At 43.4% G+C, this 15,529-nt stretch overlaps 1 protein-coding gene across 2 annotated transcripts; it reads right to left on the reverse strand.

Annotated features, from left to right (window-relative positions):
• Positions 1–554: 554 nt before the first annotated feature.
• On the reverse strand, positions 555–14,723 carry LOC139921881 (solute carrier family 41 member 1-like). 2 transcript variants are annotated; one of them, XM_078283677.1, is made up of 10 exons: positions 14,673–14,723; positions 8,592–8,699; positions 6,287–6,358; positions 5,325–5,469; positions 5,063–5,209; positions 4,512–4,656; positions 4,246–4,325; positions 1,972–2,106; positions 1,164–1,312; positions 555–734 (listed from the first exon to the last, which is right to left on the reverse strand). In XM_078283677.1, the coding sequence occupies exons 1-10, from the start codon at positions 14,706–14,708 to the stop codon at positions 555–557; spliced, it is 1,197 nt and encodes a 398-aa protein (XP_078139803.1). In that variant the 5' UTR covers positions 14,709–14,723. The 2 variants fall into 2 exon arrangements, with proteins under 2 accessions (XP_078139803.1, XP_078139802.1); XM_078283676.1 differs by lacking the exon at positions 14,673–14,723 and adding an exon at positions 11,514–11,708.
• Between the last annotated feature and the right edge of the window lie 806 nt (positions 14,724–15,529).

The raw sequence follows: 15,529 nt of genomic DNA on the forward strand, positions 1-15,529 counted from the left end.
TCCATCCAGAGAGTGCAGTATCTGCTATATACTTGTATACTTTTAAACTCAAATGATATATTGTTATTATTGCTTTAATACAATCATTTGCTATTTGACATTAAAGCGGTTACAATAGGTGTACAAATGTTAACTTCTACAGTAGTGGTTCTACAGTATATAGGTTCCCCACTTGTTCCGTCCATTTTTAGATAAAGAGATTTTTTTAGATAAAGAGCTAGGTAAGCCTGGTGGTGTTGACAGTGAGGCCAGTGAAATTCCTGTTAACATTGTATTGCTATTGACCACAGTGAGTTGGCAAATAAGGAGACCAAAGTGCAGTATTAGCGCATACTTTCCTCGCTTTATTCTTTCTGTCTTGCTCCAAGTTGTTTCTCTTTTTAGTATTTTTTTCACATAGCCAATGGCCTTTCCTCTGGGTTCTTCCCCTCCCATTCCCTTTTTTTTTTTTATCCAACTTTTGCAGTGTGTTTCAGCCACTTGCATACAGACAAGAGTATATTCAGGGTACACAGCACCACTTAACTAAGGTACGGTCCAATCTGTACTTCTTGTCAAACTCCGGTCCCAGAGGAACTGGCCAGCAGAATCAGTCTGAAGCTCAGAGCCAGGAAGCCGGTTCCTAACAGGTCACCTAGAGCCGTGAGGTAGGGGATGGAGAAGTTATCTGGGTCCAGTCCCCTACGCCACAGCCAGCGCACCATCAGGTTGGCCATGGAGAGCAGGATCACTACCTGGATGTTGACATTTTGAAACAAGAGCACCTCAGGTACAAACTGTTGGAAAACAAATACGACACAGCAAGCAGATTCTTTATCCATAAAGAATGTGAAACCAATCACTTACTGCCCATCATTTAATTATTTGCACCACTCATTTGTTTAAGGTATGCTGATTAGAACAGAAGTAGCACAAGACTATATAACAGCAAATATTATTATAACAATACAAATACATACAAAGGACAACACTTCAGGCTTGGAAGTCCACTCAGCAGTTAAGTGACTGCTAAGTACACCATCACGTCGAAGCCAAAAGGCATAATAAGAGCAATAACAAGCTGTCTATTAAACGCTAATTAATAGAAATGAGTGCACAGTTTTCAGATTGCAATGTAATGGAGCTGGGAGCTTTGGCACAATCATCTGAATGAGCGATCTGACCTGGAGCAGCGCTGCAGACAGGTAGCAGGTGATGAAGGCTGGTGTCATGGCGGTATGGCCTCCCTGCAGGAGGTGGATGGTGTAGAGGAAGAGTAGATGACCCGGGACTACAAGGATGACCAGGACTCTGGCTGATTTGGAGTTCACTTCTATGGACAAACAGAATGAGAGCACAAGTAACGAGCTGTGTGTACCACTCTGTGTCCATTGTCTACTAACTTTTATGCATGTATTCTGCAAAGATCTTTGATCTTCTTGATTCTCTAACAAGGATCAGATGTTTCTGCTTCCTTTTCTCTAGGCCTAACTAAACTGTGTTTGTTTGTTTCTGTTTAAAGGTGCTATGAGTAGCATATAATTACTGTAAATAAATGAGACCATGGTGGAGAAGACCGGTAGCCTCTATCTCACACCAGTGGTATTGTTAATGCTAGTGTTTCTCCACATTAAGACCACATTACCGATAAGCCCCCGTTGCTTCATGTCACAAAGAGGACCTTTGCTTCTTTGGTCAAAGGTTTTCTGAAGAAGATAAACATGTGGGAAGTGATTTTTGCATCAGCCTTTCACTCCTTCCACCATCTGCCATTTCCACGTTTACTCTGGAAGAACAGCGCCCTCTTCCTGTTTTGTGCAGTAAAGCAATCCAGAAGATTTCCAGCCAAACCTGGTTGTACACAATCTTCTCGGTGATGGTCTGGTTTGTTTACTGTAATGATACTAATGTCTCAAAATTGATGTATTTATTAAAGTAATACACGTAGCACCTTTAAATCATGTTTGATCTGCTGCTTTTGCGGTGTCTGACCTGAGGAGCAGAAGGTAACACAGGGGCCAGGCCAGTTCACACCCATCTTCAATGGCAAAGTTCCAGGAACGCTCCAGTAGTGGAGGTAGGTCGAGATCCTGCTAGCCTGGATGGCCACCAGATTTCCCCCTACACCTGAGTGGACATGAATCAGAGTTGAGAACAGAGACAGGGTTTGGAAGAAACTATCTACAGTTGTCCTGGTGATGATGGCAGGATCTCATCTGGCAGGAAAAAGTAGGGTTCAATCAACATGGATTTTTGAGATCCAGTTTTTTGGATTGAAACTACCAATAGGCAATATTTGGTGCTGATATTCAAGATTTTTTAAATTTTACAATTTCTATGCCAAAAATTACACAATAAGTATTCAGTGTTTCCCCCATAATTGTATTCTTGTCAGGGTGGAAAAGCCTCTGAAACAGACCATGGAACACTAAAACTCCCCATTGAAACACTGGATACTACTAATAATAATTCTATAACTTATTCATGCTTACTTGTGTGAAATATGATCAAAATGTCTCATGACAATTAATTCAGGTTAAGGTCTTCCCATAGACAACCAGTGTAGCGTTAATATACAATAAATATGTAATGTAACAAACTGCATCACATCCATCATACCAGAGGGGGACGACACTGACTGGCCGATATCTATTTTTTCATAAAAGACTTTTGTGCCCCAATATATTGGCAAACCAGTACATTGGTCTAACTGTAAATCAAGTCAATTTTGCTTGAAAGCTATTTAGCATTTATTCCAAAGTCACAATGTCACAGGTCATTGTTGCTTTTTTCCCCCTGAAGCACTGGAAAAGGCGATCGCAATGTTGTGCCATACTCCTTCATTCATAGTAACACTATACTCTGCTCCGGCTGGCTTCATTAAGAGCAGAACAAAACCTCTTGGCTCGCAGAGCTTTGAACCGCATGGATCATGTGGACAAGACCGGTAGGAGTGTTTCTGCTCAGCAAGCCAGGAGGGCAGAACGCTGAATGGGAATGCAAATGCACTTCCTGGATTGGGACGGCAATATATGCAGGAGTCTTTGGTAGCGTTGGGGCTGGCAGAGGTGCTGCGGAAATGGGAACCAGTGAATGCATAGTTGGCATTCTGAACAGGCTTGTGGTTTATGTAAAGCCCATTGTTATTCCTATCTACTTAGTATGCCTCATTGTGGGCAGCAAACACACCAAGTCGGACTACTGTCACTGAAGATCTGGCACCTTCAGGACTTTCCCCCACGCCTCTCTGAGGTTCCTTTGATACGCGGGAGACTGTTTAACGTTAGCAGCCCTTTAATACCTTATGAATGATTAATAGTCTGGAGTCCTTTCAATATCTGGCTTTAGAGCTTACCCATTAAAACTCTTAATAGTTCACTGTGAGGGTGTGGGGATACCAGGACTTATGAATAATGAGATTAGTTGCTGGGCGTCTGGATGCTCCAACAAATTCCATATGAGATCAGTTACATGAGAGTTTTTTTATTGTAAACAATGACGCTAATTATGAAGCTTAAATGTCTGTGGAAACATCACAGCCCCAAATCCCATTTCTGCTTATTACTCTATCAAAATATGCCATATGGCTTATTTCTTCTGCTGTATGCATAAAGCATCTGAAAGAGAAAAGTCAAAGAATACACATTCCTACTTTCATTTGTCTCAGTACAATTGTAGAGTTAATTTCCAAAATGCTATATATCCATTTTGGGCAAAAAAACAAAACAAAACAAAAAAAAAGATTATCTGAAGTTCATCATCCAATACTTCAAAAATGAAGATCCAGGCTGTAAAAAAGTGTCAGACACATACTTAACCCACCTACAATCCTTTAAAAAATATAGCAAAATGTCATTTAATCTTGTGCCATCAATAATTTTGTAAGAGTAAATTTCACTTTTTGCAAATTGTGGAGATTTCTAGCTCAGTTTTCATCTAAGAGGGGGAAATACAGTATATAGTAACATGGAGGACATTGGATGAATTGTCCTCACCACTTCTGATCAGGTCATATTGCTTGACTGTGACTCATTGTATGCCAATCACAATCTAGATATTAACAAAACGCACACTGATGTACAGTTCTTTTTTTGTACAGTACCTTTTTTTTTAAAATTATTATTATTTTACCCATATTGCTCCATGTCAGATGCCTCCTTGAGGATGTTTGGAGAAATTGCAATCCAACGAGATGCAGAATAAACTGAAGTCTGAAGGTTCAGGCATGTGCTTTACTTTTTAGCATGGAGTATTCTGTCCACTCACCATTGATGACAGGGGTGAACACTGCCATGCCTTCAAAGTTTGGATCGCTCACCGTCTTATCCAGAATCAGACCACCGATACTAGGAATAGGACAAAAGAATTAACAAACCTCTGGAGGAGACATCTATGTAAAATAGCCATACCATTCCCAACTTTTACAACTCAATTCAAGTCAAATAAAGATAGATTTCATCAGGTCCAACTTTCAGACCCAGACCACAGTCTAATCAGATCCTCTGGAGGACATGGTGTCCCCAGACAGTTACCTGCTGATGGACATGGCCACAATGACCGGCTGCCAGCCTGACCTTAGCACCTCTCTGATTGGTGGAGAGCGACGGGCTATGATGACCCACGCTGGGATAAGTACCAGGAAGAAGATGCACACCACAGGAGGCAGGTACCACATGTCTGGATAGCAACACAGCACAGAACAAAATAAGTAAGGAATGGGTATTTGCATGGAAATAAACACACTCCATGTGCTTTGAGAAGTAAACAAACAGTGGACAAACACTATGAGATTTTGACCAGATTTCAATGGCAAGCATGTTCTACTCTGGTGGCTTTTAAGATGCCACCAGAGTTCTACTGCTGCTTTCTACTGGGTGAGTTCTGCAAGAATCAAAGGTGAACTTTGCTGCCCTCTTCTGACTGAAATGCTCTTTAATCACCTCAGTACTGCTGACATGCTGACATTTACATGAATATATTACTTGATCTATGCAAATGAATGACAGCATCTTGAGGCTGTTTGGGCTATACTAACAGGAGAATTAGTTAAAAGGGCATGTTGTGTATGTGTAAGTCCTCTGACCTCTGTAATGGAAGAGGAAGCCGCTGACCGCAGCAAGCAAAGACAGGGTGATGAGGTCTCCGAGGCTGGCGGCGATGGGCGTGGCCACGTTATCCGGGTTGATGCCCACTTTCCTGGAGCCAGTGATCACTGCCACCATCAGCAGCCCTGATGGAACACACGGGATAAAGACTAAACTGATAAACTCTGATATCTGTTGTATTCTCAAGCATTCGTTACTCTGCAGCTCCCTAGTCACAGCAATATTGTGCCATTGTCTGACCTAGAGACAGTGCAGCAATGACAGCGGTGGTGACGCTGCTGGCACAGAGGACAGCAGCCTGGACCAAATCCACTCTGCCTCTGGTCAGCACCCCCAGCCCCACGGCTGCCACCGCCGCCAGGAAGCCCACCACCGTGGACTGAACCTGGGGATGGAGGAGAAAGCACAGTGGACGAGTAGTATCTATCTATCTATCCCCAGTAAAAAAAAGGCCAGGGGTAAGAGAGGAGGGAGCTAATAATATGAAGCCTAGCATTCTGAAATCTAGCCATGCAAAGTTATCTTTGTTAGCTAGTTATCCTAGCTGAGCTTCCAAATTCAAGCTAACCTGCTGACCGTCCAATATCATGACTGCCATGGTCATGAATGAATGAAAATGTTTGAGAAATGTTTGTATAATTAACCCAATATTCACACTGCGAGCAATACAATAATCAATAAGTCATTCCTAAGTCCATTAATTTCCTAAGAGTAATCCAGGTAAACTTGGCTGATGTGTAGATGGTTAACATGGTTAACATGCTTGTTGGCCACAGCTGAACGGCTTAAAATCAATGCTTGGATCGATGGTAAGCTCTGAAGTTTTAATTTCTTTTTTAATTATGCAACCTAATTAGGGCTTGCTACCTAGCTATGTTACCTCATCAAAACTATGTCACATTATGAAAGACAACGCAGCAAAAAACACGTGATTTGCCTGTTGCCAAAACTTTGTAGCTGCAAGAGACCGCAACATAAATGCAACATGGAGTCTCTTGCACTCTTGCAAGTTAAGTTAAGTTAAGTTAATCTAAGTTGAGATCCATTGATAAAGCATTTTGAACAGTTGGCAATGTAAGGATGAACTTATCACGCCAATAAAGCTTCTTGAGCTGAGTTGTCCAGGGGCCAACAGAGAAAGACCAAAGTGACGGAGTGTGTTATTAATGTGATGGAGAGTGGGAGGTGGAGCAGAGTGTCACCTGAATCAGGGCCAGGTTACTGCACACCATCCTCCACTGCTGCTGAGGCTCATCCATCTGCCCTGTGTTGGCCTATGGAGAAGAACGGGTGAAGATAGTGTTAAAGGTCCAGTGCAGTGAGAATCACATCTCCCAATCACATGGTATTGTTTATCAAAGGGCATGTTAGTGTGACGTTGTCCAAAATATATTAACGCCCTGTAAAACTCTCCCTCTGGTTGTCAACAGAATCAAACCGTTTTAGAAATCCAATCTACTGGTGTAAATGATGTCACATATACCCAGATTTTTTTTAATGTTCTGACTCGTCGACAGTATGCATAATTAATGAGGTGCTGCTTGCCGAACTATAAGTCACCATACTTCCATTATGGATAGACCTCATAAGTCAGACGCCCACATGCCCAAATATGGTTTCCGGTTCCATAGCAATTTCTCTTTGGGGAAAATGAATGGTGTTTCACATAATTGTCTCTGTCACAGCCTAGGTTTAATGCAGGATTTTCAAAGTCGGTCTGTTTTTACCTTCGTATATTTATGTCTCTAATGGCACTGGGTCCGTTGATTTCTGTAACCGTTTCCTAGTCTAAGTAGTATTTTTGCTACCAACAAGCTAAACACTTACACGCATGTAATTTGTGTCACCCGCTGGTGGCGGTACCGTACTCCCTCTCTCTCAACTCTCTCTCTCTCTCTCTCTCATCTGAGCACATACACCACCACGTTTGCTAAATCGATCGCATATCTTTGATTTCCACGTTTTATACTGTAAATATTTCTATTAAATTATAGTTGTATATATATATATATATATATATATATATATATATATATATATATATATATATACACATAGAGGGCACCGCCTTTAGTAGGCGGGTCATTGGAACTGATTAGCAGTCCATTCCCCCTCATATGGACATGTGTCAGCCAGCCTTCCTTTGTTTGAGCCTGACAAAGGTTTGGTGTGTAGGGTACCTCTCCTTCTTCTGCAATACAGTTGATGCAGGTAATGCAAGTCTAGGATTGAGAATGAGAAATTGTAATATTTAGTTCATAGTCATATATTGTTTTGGTGATTCAGATTTTAGGGTGGCTTTGTCCCTTGGTGATTCCTGTGTGCCCTGTGCTGTAGCCCAGTGGTTATGAGGTAGGCGGTGAGTTTACTACACCTGCCCCTCCTCTATTTCCTAACATTGTACTAGAAATTGCATTTGTATATGTTTCTTTCTTTTGAGCAGAGGGACCGCGCTGCGGGGAGTAGACTGGGTCCTAATTTGTGTTCACTGCATGCGGTGTGGTAAGCTTTAAAGTTTGCAGTTACCATCTTCACCTAGCGTTCATTGGATCTGCAGTGTACTAGTGTGTATTGGTGTATTGTGCACATGTGGTGTGTCGTTATTGGGGTTGTAGTATCTCCCTGCAGTACGTGCCCTTGTCTCACTCTGCCCCTAGTGGTGGCTTTCCTAAATTATTGCTCTCTGCTGCTACAACCTGCATCAGGCTAATCAATATTTTATCCATATTTATTATTTATAATAAAGAGATTATTGTTTGGACTAACCTGTTTTCCTTTTAGTTTCTTTGCAGCAGTTTTCTCTTTCCCTACAGCAAATTAAATAAACATTTTGTGTGTACCGAATGCACGTCTCCCGCTCTGTCTGTAACCTTTCAAATCTAACATTGTGGTAAGGCCCAAGTATTTGGTTGGGTCCGTAAATCCTAGGCCATAGGTGGTACAGGATATATATATATCTCAATGGATGCTATACATATATATATATAAATAAATACTAAATACTTAGTATATATATGTATATATATATATCTATCTCTCAATGGATGCTGAAGTTCCTGCACTAGATATTTGTTCCCCAAAGAAACAAATATTAGTATGCAGTGGAAGAACAGTTAAACCAGCAATAAGTGGTATAATAATATACATTCTCGTAATGGCGGAATCGATGAGCATTAATCCCTCCTAGTACTAATACTTTTGGTTCAGTCGGGGTACAGTTAGCTAATGCTAGCTACCTTGGTTAGCTAACTACTGAGAACTGACTGAGCATAGAGCGAGGGTTATTAAAACGGTTAACAAGTTAAATGAACCATCACAACCTGAGAAAAAGACACTCCTTATTGTAGAAATCAATAGCAAGGTTTTCCTGACTGAACTAAAAACATTGTTCTGTATCTTTAAGGTAAATAAGATATCTCAGAGAATATTAAGCATAATAGTTTTTCAGTCGCATAAATATGTGTGTATGTGTGTGTGTGTGCTTTGTGCGTCTGTGCTTCCACTTACCGCTGTTGACAATCTGGATGCCAACGTCATCTCCAGGTTTCCCTTCAGCCCCACCAGGGCTGGCACCAAGATAAACAACTCGGTGATCTCCTTGAACACCTCCCAGTGCTGAAAAACACCACAGCCAGTGGCGGTTCATTAATGCGGGGCGCTTGGGCGCCGCCCCCCTCCAACTAGAGAAGAAAGTCTACTTAAACATGTTAAACATAAATTAATTACATAATGCGAAATAATTCTAAAATAAAAATTCTTTACTTGTACAATGCGCCTGGTAGTCTGTCAGCGCCTGTCAGCATTCATTAAAAATTGGTTCCAAATTGTATCTGTGTGAATACATATACTTCCTGGGTGAAGGTCGCCGGCCAAATGAGTGTGTATGGCTACATTTCATTCCAGAGGGCTAATCCCTTCGCCCTACACCCTGTGAAGTCACTTCCCTTCGTAGTGAAAACTCTGAAGGGCCACAGGGAGTAGGGTTTCCAAGTAACGGTCGTTTGGAATGCCCTTCGACGTCATTTTTCGGGGCCGTCTCATATGTGTCAACAAGGCAGACGCTCATCAGTGTTGTGAGACTGTCCACTGTCCACGGGATAAACTGCTTTCACCGGCCATTTATCGGTTTCGCAGTAAGTTATAAACCTACTGCATAACTCCCATAAGGTGACAAATTATTGTAATGTGAACTGTTCGCTGCCGGTCGCCGCCATTGTCGTCGTTTTCTTGATTAGGCTCGTGACGTCGCAAAGAATTGTGGGAGCAAAGTGACCATCGCCTGCTCACTTCGAAAACGACCGTTACATAGGGCCCTTTGAAGGGGCGAGTTTTACACACTTTGGATTGGAATGCCCTTCAATATGGCGGCAGTGGGCGTGGCCCTCATTATGTTCACTTTAAAGTGAAGAGCCCTACATTTTGAAATACAGCCTATGTAAGTCCTTCAACTTTTGGCGAGCAGGTGACCTGAGGCTGCTCTCTAATTGGTTGCTTCAGATTTTCCACGGGACGCAGCTCTCTGTGCCCCAGACAGTCCCACTTTTATTGGCAGCGAATTGGTATTGTTTTTATGTTTTTTGATCTAATGTGATTGGACAATTCTCGACGCTATCTTTCATGTTCACACCCGCCATTAATATAACTACAGGAAAAGCTTCATACCAAGCAGCTTGGCCCGGACAGACCCGATATCAGCATCAAACAAACAGAGCTCTGGTGACAGACAGAGGGAGAGCTACACCTGAGTATTCTGCAGAAGCGGGTATGAAAACAAGCACAGATCCTGTACAGACCCACGGCGCGCGTGTACAATTCAACTCAGTTCAATTCAGTTAAATGCACTGAAGCACTGCGACACTGTTATCGGATAAATAATTCCACTAACGTTACTTAAATACCACAAGGTAAAAACGGTACCTACTGTTAAAGTGTGTAGGGCAGCAGACGAGCTATCAGGTTACTGTTGTTTACAAATCCGTTACTAACTAATCATGTGTGGCTGCTCCATTCGCAATGCAGCATTTTGTTTCCGTTCCTCTGCTGATGGCCAAGGTGACAGGTTGTGGACTGTCTTTTTTTAATATTGTAAAAAGTAGCCTACACTGTCTGCCCAGCCCTTGGTTAGGTTGCTAGTTGGTTTGGTGGCAGCCCACTCGCACCTGTGGATATGTGCTTCCATTGATTTTATTGCCTCCATCATTTATTTAAAATATATGTTAAGAGTTTTCCTGTAATAATTAAATTGCCAATTAGGAAATATGACTTAATTTCACTATATTAAACTAAGAGTGAATTTATAATTTAGACTAATACGTAGTAGTAGTTTGTATTATCGTTTATGTTTTGTCAATCAATGAGAGCCATATAGTCCCGCCCCACTCAGTCAGCCGATTACTGGCCGCCACTGACCACAGCGGTCTCTTAAAGCCAAAACATGTCCCCAGTGAGCTTGTGAAGCACGCCCCAGTGTTAACATACATCACAGTGATCCATCCTAAATGACTTGTTAGGATGGATATTCTGTGTAGAGCAAAAGTCCCACCCATTGCTGAAATACACCGCAATGACTCTTTAAAACATTTCCCAACACTGAAATACACAGTGAGGACTTATTAAAACACACCCAGTGCATCCAAGTCCATACGCTATTTCCAAACACCCTATAAAATGCTACTATTTAAAACCACATGATTCGCTGTGCCACAAAATATAATCCAGTGTATAACTAACATATAGAGACTGTGGGGAATTTTACACATTCTGAATCATTCTACCAGTGAGCGCTGATTGATCTGATTAGTGCCTGTATTTCCATTCATTTCCAATGGAACCCAATCCTTCAGCTCTCTATGCTTCATGTAACGGCTGGCTGAGCTACTGCATAATTCAGGCAGCCAGTCATGCCATGCTGCTGCAAGAGGTGAAGCAGAGAAAGAGCTGTTGTGTGGCACTCTTATCTGCCTCTGTTTCCAATACTGTTATCTGCCTCTCAGTGTCCTATGGGTTCTGCAGTGTGTGTGTGTGTGTCACATAATTCTTTTACGGCAAAGTTTGGACAGATTGGCTGAGTGTCCCTTAAATGTAGTAAATGGTTATTTTGGGGGTAAAGCATATACTATCCATAATTATCCATAAACTCTTTACAGAAGAACTAATGAATTGCATAAGGGTACTATACAAATATATTACAGTAAGTCCCTATAAGTCCCTGTAGGAATATTATAGAGATACCATAAAGATGAGAATAGATGATAACATGACTATAAACTCCCCATTGAGTACCACAAACATACTATAAGTCCAGTATGTATGTACAGTATGTATGTAGCAGGAAGGGTACTGAAATCAAACAACATGGCAAACCTCTCCCTCTTTCTCTCTTTCTCACACACACACAAACAAACTTTGGTGCATCTTTTTTTTTCATACTTGCACTATATCCATGACTATCCCTGCTGCCACCATGCCCAGGCCGGACACCAGGAACGGCAGCAGCACCTGGGCGGCGATGATCCACGAGCTCTCAGGCAGAAAGCCGTGGGCCGAGCGGGTCAGTTTGCAGGTGAAGCCCCTCAGCTTCTTCCCCTGGAAACACAGCTCCAGCGCCAGATGGGTCACCACCATGGCTGATCCCTGTTAACCCATCCCTGCCCGGAAAGCCTCTGGCTGAGGGGTTGGTAGGGAGTGAAAGCTGATTGGTGTTGTTATTTTTAAATGGACGATCCGCTTTCACTGAGGGAACGCAATGAGAATATTTCCTCTGTTGACTGTTCCCAAGCAAAGGTGCAGTAGCCTCCAGCCTCAATCCAGGTTCTTTGAAAGTGAGAAGTGATGGTTTGTTGCTGTAATGTTTCTGATGCAAAGGTGAAAAAAGCAGTTCTCCTTAAATTAGTTTGACCGATAATTGCTGAAGAAGAGGATTCAACAAGCTTGTTTTGTCCTTCACTCGTCACTCAGCAGAATCCAGCGTTGCTAAGGCAACAACACAAGTAATCTTACAAATGGTGGGCCAGGCTAAGCAATGGAACCAACTGCCTCTGTCCTCTAGAATGGTGAACACACACACATTAGGGTCCTCTTGACAGCAGGTCTGCGAGGCCTCTTCTGACACTCTGCTACTGACGGACCTCCCAGACACACACACGCACATTCACACACACATGCATACACTACAGCCACACACACACACACACACACACTCCTCATGCCTCACTCTTGAGCAGGCGGGCGGCTGAGGCAGAGCGCTGGAAGCCCGCCCGCTCGCGGGGCCTGAAGAAGGTCCAGGTCCTTTGGGACAAGGACATCCAGAAGGCCACCAGCTTCTTCTCAGCCCTCCTCTGCTGCTGCTGCTCCTGCCGGTTCTTCTCCTCGTCCTCCTCCTCCTCCCTCCCCGCCTCCCTCTCTTTCTCCTCGCTTTGCCGATGCCCTGCGTGAGCTTGGGCGCTCTGGAGCCCCTTCCTCATGTTGAACAGAGGAACGCCGGGACGAGTGTCTAGGGTGAAGGCTCGTCTGAAGAGGCACACAAGCCACAGCACCTGTCCTGCCGCTGCCGGGGCTTCCCTCTGATTGCAGCGGGACGGATGAGTTGTGACGGCGCTCCTTGATGGAGGGAGGGATAACAGGGAGCGGGGAGGCGGTGAAAAGCAGAGTCAGCAGACTGTATCGGGACTCTCTCGCTCCCTCTAGCTCTCGTTTCCTCACTTTCCCTCTCAAGGTAACTTGCCCTTTTGGACTCGGCCGTCCGTCGGAGGATACTGCAGCTCTGCTTTCTCCCCTTTTGGATCTCCCCCTGTCCCTGTTCCTCGACGCCCTCACTCTAAGTGGGTGACGCACTCTGAGTAGCAGCAGGTGCTGTACCTGTCACCGACACGTGGTGCTGCTGCTGCCTGGAGAGGACACTTGTTCTCCTCGCTGATAGGAGGAAACACGCAGGCCACCGCTAACTGCCGTCTCCTGGGAGATACTGGCTCCTTGAGCCCGTCGCTCCTCGTTTATCTGTCTTTCTCTCTCTGTCCTTCTTCTGTCATTTGCTCTTCCACGTCACGTAAATATTTGCCAAGGTCTGGCACGGAGATGAAAATCGACAGTCTCTACGTATACATTCCCCTGTGCAGATTTGTCATCTGAACGGTGTTAAATTGTGACAGAAATGAGAGAGAAACGAGACGTGCTCTTGATCTTTGTTCTTCTTTCTTTCCTTACATGGGAAGCACACAAGCCCGTACAGAAGTATGAGTCCCCCCCCCCCCCCCCACACACACACACACAGACACGCACAGAGACAATGACAGTGACTCAGCTGAAAAGTGTCCCTGAGACGTGATGTAGAAAGGCTGCTATCTTCTCTCCAGCTCCCCCCTCTGACTCTCGGCTGTAATTTGGATTGTCGAGCAACAGCTGCAAGGACGCCCTAAAGGTTGAGCAGTAACTGGGGCAATATGGCTGTTGAACACATAGATTAGCGCGTGAAATCAGTCAAAGTGGGATAGAAGGGTTTTCTAATCGCCGAGCCTGCCCACAGCTTTCAATGCAATGCTTTTACTGGTCTCGGTCCAAATGCTGTAGCAGTTAGGGCCTCTGAACACGTCTGATTAACTGCTGCTCCACTGTCTGATTAGCAGATTAGACAAAACAAAAAAAAGGAAGCAAAGTGGGAACTGGCTTTTCTTTTGGGCTCCCTGCTATCTGTCCAGACTTTGCACCTCATTTGTTGTCATTAGGGCAAAAGGTTGAATATGAATTCAAAGAAGGAGGTCACAAGATAAAAGACTTCCAAAGTTAACTACCCATTCACCTTTGTGATGTGCCTAAAATCACAAGTACACACTCTGCACCTGTGTCTCATTATTCTTGCCACAGAACCTGGTTTCCCAAAATCTCAGCATTAAAGGTGCAATAAGTACGGTTTTACTTATTATTACCAGCAGTTTACAATAGCAGTGACTCCACCAGGCTCTGGGATTGCACTGGGGGAAGAATGGGTGGGAGGGCATTAACTATGCATAGATAACTTGCATGTAGCGGAGGGTTGTTGCTGATTTATGTATAGTTACATGCATACACGTGTGAAAATCAGAGCTCAAGCCCCCTGCGCAATATTTCATTGTTTGCCAAGATCTGTTTGTTTGTTCCCATGTGGCAAGGTAAGTTTATCAGATCCACTAGGCCACTGTGACCCCCCCCCTCACACACACACACACACACACACACACACACCCCACCACCTCCATTTAGTCACCTCACCTCAGACACAGAGAGAGAAAGAGGGTTACCTTCAGCACCCTTCCGGTTACTCGATGTGATCATTTACTGATCATATTCCTGTTAATAAGCAAGCTGTTCTCCAGTTAGCATCTGTTTGGAAATAATTTCTTAATAAAACATATTAATCATCGGGTAACGGATACTAGATGCAGTCAGAGTCATATAGTTTAAGCAATACTATCAAAGATAAGAAGAAGTCCTTGTTTTTGCTTTTTTATGTCATGTATTTGTTGTGTAAAAAGCTTTAGAGTAACTAGGGCTACAGATGACCTGTGCTGGTATAGCAGAGCTGTCTGAGTCAACACCAAGCAGTGCTTCACTGACCTGCACCCGGTCCAGCAGCATGCCGGCCGTCACCATGCCCAGCCCAGCCAGCAGGTATGGAGGCAGCACCTGGAGGCAGGTCGCCCTGGAAGACTCTCTGGAGGAAATGTTGGGCTTGGCTTTCTCTCCCTCCATCGTGTTAGTTCAGGACAGGGTACTGGGATACTGCTGCAAACGTTTATTCTTTGTTGTGTATGTGAGCTGCCAACTTTTTGTGCAATGTTTGTCTTTTAATCTGCCAGCCTGTCCTGTTCATGTGCTTGACATGTCAAAGATAAATGCTAACATCGCTGTGGTACTCAGATACATTTGATTATTGATTACATTTGGTCACTTGTGGAATATACATGGTTTTGAATAATATACAGAATATACAGAAACACATATTTAACCAGAAACACAACTTTTGCCTGAGGTTTACAGCACAGCAGTCTGATCTCTTGCAGATGATGGGTTAAAACATACTAGTTTGCTTGTCATTTGGGGACCTAGCAGAAATGTGGGGTCCTAGCCCGTAAACTCTCTTTCTTCAATATGTTCTCTCTTTCATTCAAACATGAAGGTGTACCGTCTACTCTCTGTGTGGACTTGCTGGTGCCTACACTGATTGGTTGAATCAGTCATTATCCATTCCATTGATCAAAATGGATTTGAGGTTTCCAACATATTAACCCAGGCCCTCATTGCTGTTATGTTATGTTATGTTATGTTGTTATGTTATGGAAAAAAAAAATGTATTAGTCAATGACTGACTTCTTTTTATATTAATTTCAAATCCACAAGGCACAGATAAAGGGCTCACACAATTCAACACAGTGAACATTCATCATTAAGGAGTTTGTTGTTTTGCAGCACAT

This window comes from Centroberyx gerrardi, chromosome 5 (genome assembly GCF_048128805.1).
Source record: "Centroberyx gerrardi isolate f3 chromosome 5, fCenGer3.hap1.cur.20231027, whole genome shotgun sequence".
In the NCBI taxonomy this organism is placed as follows: domain Eukaryota; kingdom Metazoa; phylum Chordata; class Actinopteri; order Beryciformes; family Berycidae; genus Centroberyx; species Centroberyx gerrardi.